At 44.1% G+C, this 21112-nt stretch overlaps 1 protein-coding gene across 2 annotated transcripts in view; it reads right to left on the bottom strand.

Moving 5' to 3' along the window:
* LOC120039012 (growth factor receptor-bound protein 2-like) overlaps positions 1 to 21112 on the bottom strand; it is a 48117-nt gene that overhangs the window by 10680 nt on the left and 16325 nt on the right. The window contains exon 1 of one of the 2 annotated variants that reach the window (XM_038984553.1): positions 12807 to 12965. The exons of the other annotated variant lie outside the window; for it this stretch is intronic. Coding sequence (XP_038840481.1) covers positions 12807 to 12848 — 42 coding nt within the window. The 5' untranslated portion in view covers positions 12849 to 12965. Of the gene's footprint in view, positions 1 to 12806; positions 12966 to 21112 lie in introns of those variants that run through there. 2 annotated transcript variants of the gene reach the window in all.

Here is a 21112-nt window from a genome sequence, read left to right as displayed (position 1 = left end):
AGGGCTGTTTCTTTTTTTGCTGAGTTCATATTTATATATACAAAAGTATGTGGACACCACTTCAAATTAGTGGATTTGGCTATTACAGCCAGACCGGTTGCTGACCGGTGTATAAAATCAAGCACACAGCCATGCAATCTCCATAGACATACATTGGCCTTACTGAAGACCTCAGTGACTTTCATGGTAGCACCGTCATAGCACCGTCATAGGATGCCACCGGTCATAGGAGCTGCCCCGGTCAACTGTAAGTGCTGTTATTATGGCATGGAAACGTCTTGGAACAACAACGGCTCAGCCGCAAAGTGGTAGGTCTCATAAGCTCACAGAACGGGACCCCAAGTGCGGAAGCGTGTAAAAATAGTCTGTCCTTGGTTTTAACACTCACTACCAAGTTCCAAACTGCCTCTGGAAACAACGTCTGCACAATAACTGTTCGCCGGGAGCTTCATGGCCAAGCAGCCGCACACAAGCCTAAGATTACCATGTGCAATGCCAAGCGTCGGCTGGAGTGGTGTCAAGCTCACCGCCATTGGACTCTGGAGCAGTGGAAACACGTTCTCTGGAGTGATGAACCACACTTCACCACCTGGCAGTCCGACGGACGTATCTGGGTTTGGGGGATGCCAGGAGAACGCCACCTGCCCCAATGCATAGTGCCAACTGTAAAGTTTGGTGGAGGAGGAATAATGGTCTGATGCTGTTTTTCATGGTTCGGGCTAGGCCCCTTAGTTCCAGTGAAGGGAAATCATAATGCTACAGCATACAATGACATTCTAGATGATTCTGTGCATCCAACTGTGTGGCAACAGTTTGGGGAAGGCCATTTCCTGTTTCAGCTTGACAACACCGCCGTGCACAAAGCGAGGTCCATACAGAAATGGTTTGTCGAGATCAGTGTGGAAGAACTTGACTGGCCTGCACAGAGCCCTGACCTCAACCCCATTGAACACCTTTAAGATGAATTGGAATGGTGACTGCGAGCCAGGCCTCATCGCCCAACATCAGCGCCCGACCTCACTAATGCTCTTGTGGCTGAATGGAAGTAAGTCCCTGCAGAAATGTTCCAACATCTAGTGTAAAGCCTTCCCAGAAGAGTGGAGGCTGTTATAGCAGCAAAGGGCGGACCAACTCCATATTAATGACCATGATTTTGGAATGAGATGTTCAACGAGCAGGTGTCCACATAGTGTACAGGTCCCGTAGTATACTTGAGGCACTGTTCGTTCACATAGGAGAGAAAGGCCAGTGCCTGTTGCTCACCACAACATCCTTGCAATCTGAGCGGAGGCAGTGAACATTTTGAAACTATTTAACCATAAATGTAAATGTTTAAAACCTGGAAGTTTCGTCATTTTATGAGGCATGTCTTACCATGTTCTGACCATAGGAATGTTAAGGGGATTCTTTTATAAACACTTCCTCATATGCCTTTGAAACCAGTATTTCTCTCAGGTTCAACTTTATTTTGTTATCCAAAAACCAAATTCACAATCCTAGTCATATTAACCCATGCTTGTTGTTGCATCTTTAGATCTTCTCTCCTTCTACATTTCTGAAGGATATTTTCATCTCTGTCATATTCAACCGCTTGCATTTGCAGTGCACTTTTGAGAACAGTGTTTTCCCGCTAATTGCATTTTGGAACAGTTGCACTTATATCTTACGTGTGCGCATTGCTGCGCTTATAATGTGAAGAAATAGCCTAATAGTTGATCAACATTTTAAGCTAAACGTTTTGATCTGTTGCATCAGCCTCATTGCTTTTTGAAGTTTGATGTACAGAGGTTGTATTAATTTGGGATCTGTTGTAACAACTGTCCCAGAGTCTGTTTGGAATATTTATCTCTCTCACAGAAGGACAAGCTGACCAATAGAATAGGTACATATTTGTACTATGGGGGATAGTAGATTGACATAGGCTAGTGATTTTGCTGTTTGTTACTCATCTTGTTGGCTGACGAAAAGTAAATGTGGACAGTTCTAACATCTTCAATATGTGCCTCGGAATTCCATAAGGACACGCGTCGTTGCAACTACGATGTGTCGGTTTTCACTTGTATATGTATGTATATTTTTACAGCCCTCGGGACATAATTATTGTTTGGATAACCTTATTTACTTTTATGTATTGGTTTTTATCTTAATTTTTTTCACTCTTTATGCGATGCGCACTGCAAAGAACACCGGAAGAAGAATTATCACTGAATTATCACAATTAATCAATTTATGTGTCAATTAATCCCATAAGGGATGGGTTGCCAATTTGCGATTTGACACGAAAATAAAATGTCATTCACTGCAGCCTACTTCGGAGCTATGACACCTGTGAGAAGGACCAGATCACTTGTCAGGCATTGAATAATAAGAATTGAAATATCTGAGAGAGCTATGTGAGTGAGAGGTGCTTCGGAGCACCGTGATTGGCAGCCAGGAGAAGGGAATTAGAATTATATTCATCACTTTGGCCGCAAGGCATGGATTATTTTATGGGAATTCGATGCCGCAGGGGAAATGCAAGGCCTGTTAACACATATCTAAACACTCACTGCTGATTCATGCATAGCATCATTTTAAATCTGTGGACTACCAGTGCCTTAGGGGTAAAAAAGTGATCTAATGGTGTGAGTGACTGAAGCTCATGTTTGTGGGTGATGGTGTGAAAGCGCTACAAGGGCCACTTTACCCTTGTAGCCTGCTAAATCCAAGATGGCGTAGCAGTCAGACGTCTTTGTCTTTGTCCTGTCCCTTGTATATATCTTTTTACATCTTTTTCTTCGCATATCTTTTAAAAATATTTTCCTAAACCTCAACTTCTAAATACTCTCCTGCAACCCGCCTCATCCAATGTGGCGTGGATCTGTTTTTTTTCTTAAAGTATTTCTATATACTTCGGATCTGGAATCACTCAACTGAAGCTAGCCACCTAACTACCTACCAGCTATCAGTTAGCAAACCACTGCTAGCGGTCATCAGCTAACCTTTAGCTCGGAAAGCTCTCGCCAGTTCGTACAACGTGACTCAAACCAGAGCATAACAGACCTAATTTTTTCTCCCCAAAATCCCCGGATTCCTACCGCAAACTCTGAACATTTTCATCTGGATATTCGCAACTAGCTAACCGCAATCCCGGGTGACTACTCCTGGCTAGCGTTTCCATCCCGGAGCAAGCACCAATTAGCCTGAGGCTAGCCCGGGCTCCTGTGCTACCACCGAAGCTTACTCCTGGGCTACAATATCCAGACGCCTTCTACTGCCGGTACGGGGCACGGAACCCCGCCGATACTCTACGACTGGAATACCGACAATCTGCCCGAGGATTCCAACAGGCCCCTCAGGCGCGACGTCCGCTGAAGGCCCATTCTGCTAACCGCGGCCTGCTAGCTACCTAGAGCTACTTGGAACCCCACCAATCCACGACTGATCTATCGACGTCACCGCGCGAAGAGACAAAAACTGACTTACCTCCATTGCGATATCCCCCAAAGGCCCTTCTGCTAACTGCTAGCTCCGGTCTGCTAACTGCTAGCTTGCTAACCCGGTCTGCTGTCTGCTAACTGCTAGCTTGTTTAGCCCAAGCCTGCTAACTGTCTGAATCGCCATGTCCCCAACCAGCCCAACCACTCACTGGACCCATATATTCATTTGGCTACGCATGCCTCTCTCTAATATCAATATTCCTCGTCCATTACTGTCCTGGTTAGTGATTACCGTCTTATTTCACTGTAGAACCTCTAGCCCTGCTCAATATGCCTTAACCAACCATGTTGTTCCACCTCCTACATATGCGATGACATCACCTGTTTTAAACGTCTCTAGAGACTATATCTCTCTCATCATTACTCAATGCCTAGGTTTACCTCCAATGTACTCACATCCTACCTTACCTTTGTCTATACACTATGCCTTGAATCTATGCTATCGTGCCCAGAAACCTGCTCCTTTTACTCTCTGTTCCGAACGTGCTAGATGGCCAGTTCGTATAGCCTTTAGCCGTAACCCTTATCCTACTTCTCCTCTGGTGATGTAGAAGGTAATCCAGGTCCTGCAGTGCCTAGTTCCACTCCCACTCCCCAGGTGCTCTCATTTGTTGACTTCTGTAACCGTAAAAGCCTTGGTTTCATGCATGTTAACATTAGAAGCCTACTCCCTAAGTTTGTTTTACTCACTGCTTTAGCACGCTCTGCCAACCCGGATGTCTTAGCCGTGGCTGAATCCTGGCTTAGGAAAACCACCAAAAACCCTGAAAACTCCATCCCTAACTATAATATTTTCCGCCAAGATAGAACTGCCAAAGGGGGCGGTGTGGCAATCTACTGCAAAGATAGTAATACAGAACTCTGCAGGCTATCCTCATCTGTACCCAAACAATTCAAGCTTCTAAAAATTCACCTTTCCAGAAACAAGTCTCTCACTGTTGCCGCTTGCTATAGACCACCCTCTGCCCCCAGCTGTGCCCTCGACACCATATGTGAATTGATTGCCCCCCATCTATCTTCTGAGCTAGCGCTACTAGGTGACCTAAACTGGGACATGCTTAACACCCCGGCCATCCTACAATCTAAGCTCGATGAACTCAATCTCACACAAATTATCAATGAAGCTACCAGGTACAACCCCAAATCCGTAAACACGGGCACACTCATAGATATCCTCCTAACTAACTCGCCCTCCAAATACACCTCTGCTGTTTTCAATCAAGATCTCAGCGATCACTAACTCATTGCCTGCATCTGTAATGGGTCTGCGACCAAACGACCACCCCTTATCACTGTCAAACGCTCCCTAAAACACTTCTGCGAGCAGGCCTTTCTAATCGACCTGGCCCGGGTATCCTGGAATGACATTGACCTCATCCCATCAGTAGATGATGCCTGGTTATTCTTTAAAAGTGACTTCCTCACCATCTTAAATAAGCATGCCCCATTCAAAAAAATGTAGAACTAGGAATAGATATAGTCCTTGGTTCACTCCAGACCTGTCTGCCCATGACCAGCACAAAAACATCCTGTGGCGTTCTGCATTAGCATCGAATAGCCCCCGTGATATGCAACTTTTCAGGGAAGTTAGGAACAAATATACACAGGCAGTTAGGAAAGCAAAGGCTAGCTTTTTCAAACAGAAATTTGCATCCTGTAGTACAACCTCAAAAAAGGTCTGGGACACTGTAAAGTCCATGGAGAATAAGAACACCTCCTCCCAGCTGCCCACTGCTCTGAGGCTAGGAAACACCGTTACCACTGATAAATCCACTATAATTGAGAATTTCAATAAGCATTTCTCTACGGCTGGCCATGCTTTCCACCTGGCTACCCCTACCCCGGTCAACTGCCTGGCACCCTCCACAGCAACCCGCCAAAGCTCCCACCATTTCTCCTTCACCCAAATCCAGATAGCTGATGTTCTGAAAGAGCTGCAAAATCTGGACCCCTACAAATCAGCCGGGCTAGACAATCTGGACCCTCTCTTTCTAAAATGGTCTGCCGAAATTGTTGCAACCCCTATTACTAGCCTGTTCAACCTCTCTTTCGTATCGTCTGATATTCCCAAAGATTGGAAAGCTGCCGCGGTCATCCCCCTCTTCAAAGGGGGTGACACTCTAGACCCAAACTGCTACAGACCTATATCTATCCTACCCTGTATTTCTAAGGTCTTCGAAAGCCAAGTTAATAGACAGATTACCGACCATTTCGAATCCCACCGTACCTTCTCCGCTATACAATCCGGTTTCAGAGCTGGTCATGGGTGCACCTCAGCCACGCTCAAGGTCCTAAACGACATCATAAACGCCATCGATAAGAGACATTACTGTGCAGCCGTATTCATCGACCTGGCCAAAGCGTTCGACTCTGTCAATCACCACATTCTTATTGGCAGACTCGACAGCCTTGGTTTCTCAAATGATTGCCTCGCCTGGTTTACCAACTACTTCTCTGATAGAGTTAAGTGTGTCAAATCAGAGGGTCTGTTGTCCGGACCTCTGGCAGTCTCTATGGGGGTGCCACAGGGTTCATTTCTCGGGCCGACTCTTTTCACTGTATACATCAATGATGTCGCTCTTGCTGCTGGTGATTCTCTGATCCACCTCTACGCAGACGACACCATTCTGTATACTTCTGGCCCCTCTTTGGACACTGTGTTAACTAACCTCCAGACGAGCTTCAATGCCATACAACTCTCCTTCCGTGGCCCCCAACTGCTCTTAAATGCAAGTAAAACTAAATGCATGCTATTCAATCGATCACTGCCCGCCCGTCAAGCATCACTACTCTGGACGGCTCTGACTTAGAATACGTGGACAACTACAAATACCTAGGTGTCTGGTTGGACTGTAAACTCTCCTTCCAGACTCACATTAAGCATCTCCAATCCAAAATTAAATCTAGAATCGGCTTCCTATATCGCAACAAAGCATCCTTCACTCATGCTGCCAAACATACCCTCGTAAAACTGAACATCCTACCGATCCTCGACTTCGGCGATGTCATCTATAGAATAGCTTCCAACACTCTACTCAATAAATTGGATGCAGTCTATCACAGTGCCTTCCGTTTTGTCACCAAAGCCCCATACACTACCCACCACTGCAACCTGTACGCCCTCGCTTCATACTCGTCTCCAAACACACTGGCTACAGGTTATCTACAAGTCTCTGCTAGGTAAAGCCCTGCCTTATCTCAGCTCACTGGTCACCATAGCAGCACCCACTCATAGCACGCGCTCCAGCAGGTATATCTCACTGGTCACCTCCAAAGCCAATTCTTCCTTTGGTCGCCTTTCCTTCCAGTTCTCTGCTGCCAATGACTGGAACGAACTGCAAAAATCACTGAAGCTAGAGACTCATATCTCCCTCGCTAGCTTTAAGCACCGGCTGTCAGAGCAGCTCACAGATCACCGCACCTGTACATAGCCCATCTGTAAACAGCCCATCCATCTACTCATCCCCATACTGTATTTATTGATTAATCTTGCTCCTTTGCACCCCAGTGTCTCTACTTGCACATTCATCTTCTGCACATCTACCATTCCAGTGTTTAATTGCTATATTGTAATTACTTCGCCACCATGGCCTATTTATTGCCTTAACTCCCTTATCTTACCTCATTTGCACTCACTGTATATAGACTTTTTGTTTTCTTTTTTTCTACTGTATTATTGACTGTATGTTTTGTTTATTCCATGTGTAACTCTGTGTTGTTGTATGTGTCGAATTGCTATGCGTTTATCTTGGCCAGGTCGCAGTTGCAAATGAGAACTTGTTCTCAACTAGCCTACCTGGTTAAATAAAGGGGAAATAAAATAAATAAAAAACCCTGCATGGTGCGCTAGAAGTGGTTACAAGAGTCAAGTAAAAGTGAGAGTAGGGCTGTGGCGGTCATGAAATTGTGTTTGTCAAGCGGATAGGTGATTGTCAAGCAAATAACTATCTGTCTCACGGTAATTGACCATTAATTAACATAAACACATTTAGCATCTCCTGGCACCCACACATAGCCTACAAGTCACTGATGCAGACCTTTTGAAGTCTAAATCAATCCATGTAATATAGACTACACCTTCACAAAAAATCCTTTTTTTTTTTTTTAGACAAGTCTAAAGATATGATATTTAGAAAATATAGTCTATTTCAGAAGAACAGAATACTCCGAGTTGTCCTTATGTTAGGTCCTGATCTGGCTATGCCAAATGGCTGTGGGCTACAATAGTTCATTTAGCAGACAAGATTTGCTTAGAATTCCGTGGCATTATTTTATAGTATGAAGAATACAATTGAAAAAAACTGAATAAAATAGAAAGGATATTTGACGGAGTGCACATGCGGCTATTCTGTGTTGAGTGGTTAACAAAGAAATAGGTACTCCTATATGCTTAACTTAGAGTTATTAATGTAACTTTAGTTGTTCTAAAATGTCGGGCTATATATTTAGATGTTTTATATATTGTAAGGCTGCATGATGCGACTAATGATGATTTGAAAAAAGTACCGTAATTTCTGGACTATAAGACGCTACTTTTTCCCACGCTTTGAACCTCGCGGCTTATACAATGACGCGGCTAATTTATGGATTTTTCCCGCTTTCACAAGATTCATGCCGCCAAAAAACTGAGCACCGTCCGTCACATAATGTGACGTAAATCGAGGGCGCTCAAACTTCCCATCATGCCAGTGGGTCCTGACAGCGTGGAGCATTGTAAAAAAAATCCACTATCATCAACGGGTTTCGAAAGGCTGGACTGCTGCGTGTTGAAGAGGGCAGCATGAGCTCAGCGGGGAATTTGCCTCCGGATTAAAGTGACGAGAGCGACAATGAAAACGATCCAACATCGGATGAAGCAATTCTGAGGCTATTCAACTCCGACACCGAAGGAGATGACTTCAGTGGTTTCAGTGCACAGGAGGAGGAAGATAGTGACCAATTACTTTCTTGGTAGGCTACTGTTTACTGCAATTTTTTTTTTTTTTTGTTACAAGCCGTGTTTCGTTAAAGCCTATTTATTTTTGTTACAAGCCGTGTTTCGTTTAAAAGCCTATTTATTTTTGTTACAAGCCGTGTTTTGTTTAAAGGCTGTGTAAAGTTAATTTGTTTCAATGTACCGGTAGGCACCTGCGGCTTATAGACATGTGCGGCTTATTTATGTACAAAATACATATATTTTTTAAATTCAGTGGGTGCGGCTTATATTCAGGTGCAGCTTATATTCAGGTGCGCTTAATAGTCCAGAAATTACGGTAGCTAGAAAGGCATGAGCTCTGCTTAGTTTTTTTGTGCAGGCTGTACACACTTTCTCAGTCTCTCATTCACAATTTGACAAGCACTTGATAAGGCCTCAAATTTCACAGCAGCATCCCCTTTGTGTGGCTGTAACGCACTCTAAAAGAATCCATGCCTTTTGCTGCTGTTGTGCTTCTCCCTGAGTGCTGCATGCTCCGAAGAACCTCTCACTCACATGGCTCTCCATCACGTGATCGGGTCTTTCTCACAGGCTACAAGTGAAGACAGACACATTGGGGACAAAATTGCGCACATCCTTATCCAATTCTGAGGTGCATATTTATTTGTTTTTTTAATCCTTTTTCTCCCCAATTCCATGGTACCCAATTGGTAGTTGCAGTCTTGTCTCATCGCTGCAACTCCCGTACAGACTCGGGAGAGGCGAAGGTCGAGAGCCGTGCGTCTTCCGAAACCCAACAAAGCCGCACCAACAAAGCTGCTTCTTGACACAATGCCCACTTAACCCGGAAGCCAGCCACACCAATTTGTCGGAGGAAACACTGTACACCTGGTGACCCTGTCAGTGTGCACAGCGCCTGGCCCGCCACAGGAGTTGCTAGTGCGCAATGGGACAAGGACATCCCTGCCGGCCAAACCCTCCCCTAACCCGGACGACGCTGGGCCAATTCTGTGCTACACCATGGGTCTCCCGGTCGCAGTTGGCTGCGACAGAGCCTGGACTCGAACCCAGAATCTCTAGTGGCACAGCAACACTGTGATGCAGTGCCTTAGACCACTGCGCCACTCGGGGGGCCCTGGGGTGCAAATTGAAGATATTGGAAGAACTGTCCACATTTACTTTTTGTCAGCCAATAAGATGAGTAGGCCTAACGAACAGCAAAAGCACTAGCCTATGTCAATCTACTATCCCCATAGTACAAAAGTTGACCTACTCCATTCTGTGCAAGAAATAAATATTCCAAACACAGTATGGGACAGTTGTGGAATGCGATAGATCCCAAATTAATACAACCACTAGCATTAAAAAACAAATTTTTTACACAACGTGGCCGACACTACAGATCAGAACTTTCGCTTAAAATGTTGATAAACTATTAGGCTATTTCTTCAATATAAGCGCAGCAATGCGCACACGGCAGTAGGCTATACGCGTGAATGTTCCATTAGCAGGAAAACACCATTATCAAAAGTGACAGTAAATGTGATCATGCATGAATGCTTTTATTATAAAAGGTGCAGTTTTATGGTGAAAATGATGTTCCCCAAAGTTGAAACTCATCAGCTGCTTATGTAGACCAGTTAGGCTCTACACCCCTTGTAAAGCAGATTAATGTGCTTCATTTTAAGAAGATATTTGGCCACTTTAGTGATACAAACATTATCAAAACATATAGGCTTATGGGCTAGGCTACATGAGGTGTGAGAATACGATTTTAAAAAGTTTTTAAAAAAAAGGCATTGTTTCTTGCCTTACACTGGGCATCATTCACAAGTGATAATAAATAATTCACAAGTGATAGGGTAAAATTGTCGCCCATCAGACTATTCTTGATTTAATCTCACCTTTACATTAACTAAATAATATAGTGGGGAGAACAAGTATTTGATACACTGTCGATTTTGCAGGTTTTCCTACTTACAAAGCATGTAGAGGTCTGTAATTTTTATCATAGGTACACTTCAACTGTGAGAGATGGAATCTAAAACAAAAATCCAGAAAATCACATTGTATGATTTTTAAGTAATTAATTTGCATTTTATTGCATGACATAAGTATTTGATACATCAGAAAAGCAGAACTTAATATTTGGTACAGAAACCTTTGTTTGCAATTACAGAGATCATACGTTTCCTGTAGTTCTTGACCAGGTTTGCACACACTGCAGCAGGGATTTTGGCCCACTCCTCCATACAGACCTTCTCTAGATCCTTCAGGTTTCGGGGCTGTCGCTGGGCAATACGGACTTTCAGCTCCCTCCAAAGATTTTCTATTGGGTTCAGGTCTGGAGACTGGTCCTGTAGCCTCTTACTGAGGGAAGGAGGTTGTTGGCCAAGATCTCGCGATACATGGCCCCATCCATCCTCCCCTCAATACGGTGCAGTCGTCCTGTCCCCTTTGCAGAAAAGCATCCCCAAAGAATGATGATGTTTCCACCTCCATGCTTCACGGTTGGGATGGTGTTCTTGGGGTTGTACTCATCCTTCTTCCTCCAAACACAGCGAGTGGAGTTTAGACCAAAAAGCTCTATTTTTGTCTCATCAGACCACATGACCTTCTCCCATTCCTCCTCTGGATCATCCAGATGGTCATTGGCAAACTTCAGACAGGCCTGGACATGCGCTGGCTTGAGCAGGGGGACCTTGCGTGCGCTGCAGGATTTTAATCCATGACGGCGTAGTGTGTTACTAATGGTTTTCTTTGAGACTGTGGTCCCAGCTCTCTTCAGGTCATTGACCAGGTCCTGCCGTGTAGTTCTGGGCTGATCACTCACCTTCCTCATGATCATTGATGCCCCACAAGGTGAGATCTTGCATGGAGCCCCAGACCGAGGGTGATTGACCGTCATCTTCAACTTCTTCCATTTTCTAATAATTGCGCCAACAGTTGTTGCCTTCTCACCAAGCTGCTTGCCTATTGTCCTGTAGCCCATCCCAGCCTTGTGCAGGGCTACAATTTTATCCCTGATGTCCTTACACAGCTCTCTGGTCTTGGCCATTGTGGAGAGGTTGGAGTCTGTTTGATTGAGTGTGTGGACAGGTGTCTTTTATACAGGTAACGAGTTCAAACAGGTGCAGTTAATACAAGTAATGAGTGGAGAACAGGAGGTCTTCTTAAAAAAAACTAACAGGTCTGTGAGAGCCAGAATTCTTACTGGTTGGTAGGTGATCAAATACTTATGTGATGCAATAAAATGCAAATTAATTACTTAAATATCATACAATGTGATTTTCTGGATTTTTGTTTTAGATTCCGTCTCTCACAGTTGAAGTGTACCTATGATAAAAATTACAGACCTCTACATGCTTTGTAAGTAGGAAAACCTGCAAAATCGGCAGTGTATCAAATACTTGTTCTCCCCACTGTATATGTGTGAGACTTGTTTTGATTCAGAATGGACCATTATCATGCACTTGTTTCAAAACAGGGGCATGGGAAAAAAATACATGTAATCTATGCACATTTCCTGTGGTTCATTTTCATGCCAGCAAGGTAAGCTATACTCCTGTTGTAAAGAGAAGCAATGTGCTTAATATAATGAAAGTTGAGAAATAAATGTTAGGCTTAGCCTATAGAAAGCTGATGGGATCTCCCTCTTTTTAATAGAGGCCATCACTATGATCTCTCACACAATTGCATAGCCTATAGAAATTGCATAGCGTACAGAAATGTTGCGCACCATGAGCTCATGGGCTCTCATTAAGTGTTTGATTTGATTTTCGATTACATTTGCATTGGTGTCAGAGTGCTGAGTACCAGGCAGAGTACGAGGCAGTTAGCAAGTTTGGTAGGCTACTAATGACCATCAGCAGCATCAGAGCTTGGAGAAGGCTAATTGCTGTACTGCCTTCATGACTCGTGACCGCCGGTGTGGCAGTAATACGGTCACCGCCAGTGCTCTAAGTGAGAGGTGGTTTGTAGAGGCAAACGAAACACAGCCCCACCTCTGTACAACCCTGACACTCCATCGGCACCTAACTGCCGCATCCGAGTGAGTATGAGGTCTCAAGTAGAGATATCAGAGGACAGTCAGAACAGATCGCAGGGGTCTCAAACATGTAAAGAAAATAGTGATAAATTCAGGCGCCACAGATTGAGAAGCAGGCACTTTCTCTGTGCTTTCTCTGTTCTCAGGTGAAGCTTGCATTCTAAGCTTCACCTGAGAACAGAGAAAGCACAGAGAAAATACCTGCTTCTCAACCTTGCATTCTAAACAGACCTCAAACTACTTCTCTACCCAACAAAAACCAAGTACATGATCTTGTCAAGCAAAAAAAACAACTCAGTCTCCAGCCGAACACACCCTCATTGTCAACAACACCTCCACTGAACATGTACCGCATTACAAATACCTGGGCACCTGGCTTGATGAAGAACTCAACTTCAGCACCCATATCAATATCCGCAAAATCTAATCCAGACTGGGCTTTTTGTACCACAACAAATCCTGCTTTACCCGCCGCTCCAAAGTCCTGCGTCCTCCCTCTGTTGGACTATGGTGAGACACTACCGCAATGCCCCCAAAACCCTGCTTTCAAAACTGAACTCTGTACCGCTCAGTCATCAGATTTTCCACTGGAGCCCCCTACCGCACCCACCACTGTTCCCTCTATGAGCAGTTTGGACAACCATCCCTCACAAGCAGAGAACAAATTCATAGGTTCATCATAATTTACAAAACCCTTACTAGCAAAGCCCCCCTCTACCTCTTTAGACTCCTCTCTATGTCCTCCTACATCTCCCTGTCTGTTCCAACATCCTGCTCCAACCCCGGCTCCAAAATATTAACACTCTGCTGCTACTGACTGGAATAAAGGACTTAAAACTCAACCTAATTCATCTCCATTCCCAGTTTCATTAACAGGTTAAATTAGCTGGTTATCCACCCCTGGGACTGCTTTTAGAGTAAGTGGCTACTAGTTGTGTCCCCTGTGTTTTACTGATGTGTTGTAAAGATGTATTTTTCTTTTTCTGTTTTTGCGTGGAATGTCTGCATGTTGTCATGTGTCTGCATTGCTGCACGGTTACTGCCCTCCCTTGGTCAGGTCATTATCGTAAAACAGAATGTGTTCAATGATTTACCTGATTAAATAAAAGGTTAAAGAAAATAAATAAACTAAACAGGGCTGCTTCCTTGCTGGAATATTCCTGGGGAAAGGCCCAGAATAAATGTCAGCTCAAGGTACAGTCATTAAATGTAATTGAATTCAGGTTCCCATGAATAATTAACCAAATATAAAAAGACAAAATGCAAACTTTGTACATTCACCAGAACATAGCAAAACCAAAATAACTTATTGTACCAATATTTTCCCATTCACAATTAAAACCCTGTGATATCGGTATTCTACCAACATACCCATGTGTGTTTAAAGGTTGAATTGAGATCAAGAAGAAAAGTTTTGTAGTGGCAACCAATTTGCAAACTCTCTCTTTATCACATTATGTTGTTAGCTACCAGTTGCAGAGGTTTGCTCAGCCTGCGTAAAGAGACTTCACTTCTCCCTGGGGCTTGAAGAGGACTGTTTACTCAGATTATGACCGAGTTTCTTTTAAAGGCTGAAAAAAGTCAATCGTCCATAAGTAGTTCCATGATAACATGAAACCACAAGGCAGTTCCTTTAAACGGTAAAGCCGTAAACCTAGTTGGCTTGTTTACCTCGCTTGGCTTAGTCTGCTTAACCAGTTTTGTTACTGTATCTCTTAACTTGAAGCTAGGGGGCAGAATTTTTATGTTTGGAAAAATAACATTCCCATTGTAAGCTGCCCATTTCTCAGGTCCAGATGCTAGAATATGCATATAATTGACAGAATAGGATAGAAAACACTCTAAAGTTTCCAAAACTGTCAAAATATTGTCTGTGAGTATAACAGAACTGATTTTGCAGGCGAAAACCTGAGAAAATCCAACCCGGAAGTGACTTCTATTTTGAAAAATCCCTGTTCCATTGCCTGCCTATCCCTTTAAATGGAGGATATCAACCAGATTCCTTTTCCTGTGGCTCCCTCAGGGTGTGAACAGTCTTTAGACATAGTTTCAAGCTTTTATTTTGAAAAATTAGCGAGATTTATCAAAACGCGTCAGTGGATACATGGATGTCCCTCCATTAGTTGATGCGCTCGACACTGTTTGATCGACATTTTCTTTCTCTCCAGTATTGAATAGTTTACAGTCAGGTTGAAATATTGTTTATTGATGTTAAAAACAACCTGAGGATTGATTATTAAAAACGTTTGACATGTTTCTAAGAACTTTACGGATACTCTTTGGAATTTTCGTCAAGCCTTGATGACCTGTCTAAGGCTGTGGAATACTGAACATAACGCGCCAAACAATTGGAGGTTTTTGAATATAAAAATAATCTTTATCGAACAAAAGGAACATTTATTGTGTAACTGGGAGTCTCGTGAGTGCAAACATCCGAAGATCATCAAAGGTAAGAGACTAATTTTATTGCTTTTCTGGCTTTCATGACCAATATACATTGCTGCTAGGTGTTCTTAATGTTTTGCCTAGTGATCGATAAACTCACACAAACGCTTGGATTGCTTTCGCTGTAAAGCATATTTTCAAAATCTGACACAACAGGTGGATTAACAACAAGCTAAGCTGTGTTTTGCTATATTGCACTTGTGATTTCATGAATATAAATATTTTTAGCAAATTCTTTATTTTATTTGGCGCTGTGCAATTTAGCGGTTGTTGATGAAAATTATCCCGCTAAAGGGATCCGTGCGTCAAGAAGTTAACTGACAATGGCTATGAAGGACAATTCTCTGATGACACTTAAAAAAAAAAATATGCTGAAAGAGCTGCGGCTGAAGTGAAATAGATTAAAACATGTGCTTTGTAGGCAGTTTCAGAGAAGGCAACACCAGAATTGTGACTGTGCGTTGCTCTGTCTTTATGTGCTGCATTATGTAAATGAAATTCTGTGGGCGCTCTGCATTCCCTCCCTCTAAATATATACACTGCTCAAAAAAATTAAGGGAACACTTAAACAACACAATGTAACTCCAAGTCAATCACACTTCTGTGAAATCAAACTGTCCACTTAGGAAGCAACACTGATTGACAATAAATTTCACATGCTGTTGTGCAAATGGAATAGACAAAAGGTGGAAATTATAGGCAATTAGCAAGACACCCCCAATAAAGGAGTGGTTCTGCAGGTGGTGACCACAGACCACTTCTCAGTTCCTATGCTTCCTGGCTGATGTTTTGGTCACTTTTGAATGCTGGCGGTGCTTTCACTCTAGTGGTAGCATGAGACGGAGTCTACAACCCACACAAGTGGCTCAGGTAGTGCAGCTCATCCAGGATGGCAGATCAATGCGAGCTGTGGCAAGAAGGTTTGCTGTGTCTGTCAGCGTAGTGTCCAGAGCATGGAGGCGCTACCAGGAGACAGGCCAGTACATCAGGAGATGTACATTTGTGCACATTTGTGGCCTGCTGGAGGTCATTTTGCAGGGCTCTGGCAGTGCTCCTCCTTGCACAAAGGCGGAGGTAGCGGTCCTGCTGCTGGGTTGTTGCACTCCTACGGCCTCCTCCACGTCTCCTGATGTACTGGCCTGTCTCCTGGTAGCGCCTCCATGCTCTGGACACTACGCTGACAGACACAGCAAACATGCTGTGTCTCATGCTACCACTAGAGTGAAAGCACCGCCAGCATTCAAAAGTGACCAAAACATCAGCCAGGAAGCATAGGAACTGAGAAGTGGTCTGTGGTCACCACCTGCAGAACCACTCCTTTATTGGGGGTGTCTTGCTAATTGCCTATAATTTCCACCTTTTGTCTATTCCATTTGCACAACAGCATGTGAAATTTATTGTCAATCAGTGTTGATTCCTAAGTGGACAGTTTGATTTCACAGAAGTGTGATTGACTTGGAGTTACATTGTGTTGTTTAAATTTTCCCTTTATTTTTTTGAGCAGTGTATATATATATATATATATATATTTTTTAAAATCTGACTGAGACACAATAGATTCAGGAGTTTCTATTAGCGAGGCTAAGGTCCAGGGGATAATCTCCTCCACAGCTGCCACTGAGCAGACCGGCTCCCGCTCACACACACAGCGCTTCTCAGACCCTGCTAAAATCCTGGTGACCAAGCCTGAGACGCACAATGATGAACTCTATGCACCCCTTGGTCTGACTGACTACCATCCCCAAAGCAGACTTCAATGACAACCCAATGCAGATGAGAGAGTAGCTGACATAAACATGTGGAGCGGGTCTTCTTCTGACGTTAGCATAGCTTACAGACCCGGCTGGTTACCTGGTGTAGCCTAGCATGAGAGGAGGAGGGGAGGTGACTGATAGCCACGCGTCTGTACTGTGGACGCAATCCAGAGACCATTTCTATGAATCAAGATTGCGGATTATGCTGGAGTGTGAAATTAACTTGTTATGGCTGCAATCCCGTTAACGGGATAAGTGTCATCAACAACCGCTGAATAGCATAGCGCTACATTCAATAAATATTACTAAAAAATATTTATATTCATGAAATCACAAGTGCAATATAGAAAAACACAGTTTAGCCTTTTGTTAATCCACCTGTCGTGTCAGATTATGAAATTATGCTTTACAGCGAAAGCAATCCAAGCGTTTGTGTAAGTTTATCGATCGCTCGACAAAACATTAAGTACACGTAGCATCAAGTAGCTCGGTCACGAAAATCAGAAAAGCAATCAAATTAATCGTTTACCTTTTAATGATCTTCGGATGATTTCACTCACGAGACTCCCAGTTAAGACAACAAATGTTCCTTTTGTTCCATAAAGATTATTTTTATGTCCAAAATACCTCCGTTTGTTTGGCGCGTTATGATCAGAAATCCACAGGAAAGAGCGGTCACGACAACGCAGACAAATTCCAAATAGTTTCCATAATGTCCACAGAAACATGTCAAACGGTTTTTATAATCAATCCTCAGGTTGTTTTTAAAATATATAATTGATAATATATCAACCGCAAATGTCTTTCACAGTTGGAGGGGGAAAAACAATAGCTGTCCAAACTCTGTTGCGCGAGCAAAACTCTTGTGACCACTTGACGAGATGTTATCGTTCTGGCTCATTTTTCAAAATAAAAGCCTGAAACTATGTCTGAAGACTGTTGACACCTTGAGGAAGCGATAGGAAAAGGAATCTGGTTCATATCCCTTTAAATCCAGCAAAGGGAGGCTATGGAACATGGAGTTTTCAAAATAGAAGCCACTTCCTGTTTGGATTTTCCTCAGGGTTTCGCCTGCAATATCAGTTCTGTTCTACTCACAGACAATATTTTGACAGTTTTGGAAACTTTAGAATGTTTTCTATCCAATACTAATAATAATACGCATATATTAGCAACTGAGACTGAGGAGCTGGCCGTTTACAATGGGCACCTTTTCATCCAAGCTACTCAATACTGCCCCTGCAGCCATAAGAAGTTAACTGAGGCCAGTAGATAAAGCGTGTTCAAACTATGGGCCTCCCAGGCCTGTTGTTTCTGATAATGGACTTCTGTCGTGCATTTACAATTAAAACAACGGAGATAAAATCCCACATGTTCATCTCATCCATCCAGCGATTAAGCAACGGCTGGTTCATTAACTTGTCTACTCACATTCAACCATTGTTCAGCTTTTTGAGAGACGGGAACAGAAAAACTAGGGTTATTTTTATCAGTTTACCCTGTCCTCAACACACACGGACAATTGAATCGTATCAATTAGGATCATGACGGATGAAACCGCGAACAAGGCCTCTGTTCATCATCTGACAATGCTGCCTGTGTGTAGTGTATGAGCACACGAGAGACAGTAACTGTATTCAAAATCTGTGAAAGTAACGTGACAAAGCAAATAGTTTGGCGTACATGGAATGCACCCATTGGAAGGCCTGGTATGTTGACACGTTGGCGGCTGTGCATTGAGTCCGACAGACTGGGGAAGGTCAAGAGCACACTGACCCTCCTTCCCCACAGCAAGGGAGCAGACACTCGCTCTGAGGAGGAGTGCTGATATGCACCAGAAAGAGAAGCTTACCCTGCCGCTAATGAAGCACTCCAACACTTGTAATTAACACAATGCTAAGGGCCATTACCACATGGGGAACCGCCCCGCCACCCCACAGCTGCATTCCCCTAGTCAGCTCAAACTCAACTGAGGTGACTGGACCAATAAATTACATCATGAAATCACTAGGGATTTTTAAGTACCACTTCATAAACCAAGGCACCAGGGAAAGTAAAATATGAAAGGGCCTCAAGCAGGACTTCTAGTGACGCATATGTAGAGAGCAGAGATGAGGTTAATCCACATTTCAATTCTTGTCTGTTGGATTAGAATTTCTTCATGTCTAGAATTAAAAAGGACTAAATCTGGCACTGTGTACAGCCATCTGTATTGAATGCCAGCTGTTGTATGGAATTAGGGCTCAGCTCTGGTCAATGCCAGCTTTACCAACTGCTCATTGGTGGAATGGATTACCCATTATTACAATGGCGGTCGGGTCTGTCTACACAATAATCTAAAGATTGTGCAACACGCTCCCTGAAACAGATAAGCAAGAGGCATTTTGCCTACCATCATCAGCAGTGGAGGGTTAGTGAACAATTCAGACAACCCCATTACTGGTTGCGCTTCACACGTTCTAAAACACTGAGATTAGCCTTGTACTGGAGATTCAGCCATAACTCCACACTACTTCTGTGTAAGGAGAAAGGGCTCCAGCAGAATGTGCCACAGTGAAGCCAGTCAGTGAGGACAGCAGCAGTCTACTCACACCCCCTGCCCAATCCCCATCCCCTGAGGAGTTTTTCTGGGGAATGGGGACAGCCAGGGATGGGAAGGACCAAAAATAAGCAGCAGACCAAAAGAGGTTGATAATGCAGGTTGATACTCGCTCCTCTCTTCACAGTAGAGCAGGAAGGGTGATTTGCATAAACAGGGAGGAGACAGGGGCGGCAGAGGAGTCCTAATTACAGCTTTGACTTACTGCTACGCTACGAAGCCCTGCTCCTCTCAGGAGGAGAGGCATGATGGACCAGTTCAGAGGAATCACACTCCTTGTGATCAGCTCAAGAAAAGTCCTCCGGGTAAATAGAAAATGAGGGCATCTCTATTTTATGGCAGCATCCAGCCCCACACGGCGTGTATGAAGTCCAATTTAGCAGTAGCCTATATTCCATGTACAGTTTGTTCCCATGTAAACAATATAAGCAGAGAGAACAGAGAGAATAACTGTGTGTGTGACAAAAATAAAACACAAAAAGGGCAACAGAATAAGAAGTTTCTACAAGTCTTTATGTTGGCTAGAATCATCCTTTATCGTACATACATAAAGAACCATTAGATGTGGTTTTTCTGCAGCATGGAGAAGGAGGCAGAGTGTCAGATGGTGTGTGAGTGAGTGAGAGTGAGAGTGAAAGAGAGATAGGTCTAACAGGGTGTTTATGTCAAGTAGCTGTGATCAAGGAGCATTGGGCCACCCTAATCCCTGCTTTAGAAGGGCGCTTTAATGAGCTTCACAGGCTGCCCACGATGGATTACCATGTAAGAGTGCACGCTGCAGCCACCTCCCTCCCCACTCTCACTAGCAAACTCACTCTCTCCGTGTCTCTCTCCTCCTGAGCCCAGCTGAGACGTAGGCTAGCAGCAGCAGCCTGGGTCTGGTGGTCTCCAGGGGCTCATTGTGATGAGCTCAGGGCCAGCCGCTACCGGGGTAGGGGACAGACTAATCTCATCTCTCAACTACAGAACAGTGGAGAAGAGGGGAGCGGGTGAAAGGATGACATGAGAGATATATATATATATGAGAGAGAGAGTGGGAGGTTGATGGAGTGACTCAGTTTGTGTCCACCCTGCAATGCAGAGGACCCTGGGGCTCCATCCAACCCACAGGTGTCTGCCTGCCTCAATGCTCACGCCCATAAACCCAGGCGCACTCAGGGAGCCTGTGACATTATCTGGTTAGATATTTATCAGTGACTCACACACACATGCACTCATCCAGCCATCAGGCCCAGTGATGCCTGACTAAAGCAATGGCCTGCTCTGATCCCAATTCCCCCATGAGAGCCACAAGCTGACTCTGGGCAGATAGCATTTACTGCTCTAACGAGCGCAGAGCCAGCAGACACTGTGGATGATGGAGAGACTAGGAGACAGGTAGCAGAGAGCCACTATGTTGACACGAAGAGCCCGATCTTGTCCTTTGGTTCCTGGGCCAGCGTGGGTGGGCGCCAGGGTGAATCAGTGTCAAGCAAGCGGGCCCGCTGCCGTTTGCTTTCCCCAGAGAACATAGAAAAGGATGCCAAACAGTCAAGGCTCCATTTCAGTCCAATAGCACAGTAAGGCAATATTTGCCATATCCATTTCTGTCCTACTGAGGGCAGTGACAACAGGGTAGGGTGCAGGTGGTGTCATGGACAGAAAGCCTTCCACTGTGTTGCTAAGGGACACCATGTTCACTGTTCAATCACTTCCTCCTCTTAACTTCTGTCTCCTAAACATGACTCACTACCGTGATACACTTACGCAAGTCAGCCAGGTACAGCGTTAAAACTCCACATTACTGACGGGGGGGGGGGGGGGGGGGGGGTGTGTGCTGCCATGGCTTGTGTCATAGCACGTGTTCCAAGACAACTTCTAGAAAAGTTCCCC

The sequence above is a fragment of the Salvelinus namaycush genome, chromosome 3 (genome assembly GCF_016432855.1).
Source record: "Salvelinus namaycush isolate Seneca chromosome 3, SaNama_1.0, whole genome shotgun sequence".
Lineage (NCBI taxonomy): Eukaryota > Metazoa > Chordata > Actinopteri > Salmoniformes > Salmonidae > Salvelinus > Salvelinus namaycush.
The sequence above is the reverse complement of the archived record's forward strand: the minus strand, read 5'-3'. Positions and strand labels throughout refer to the sequence as shown.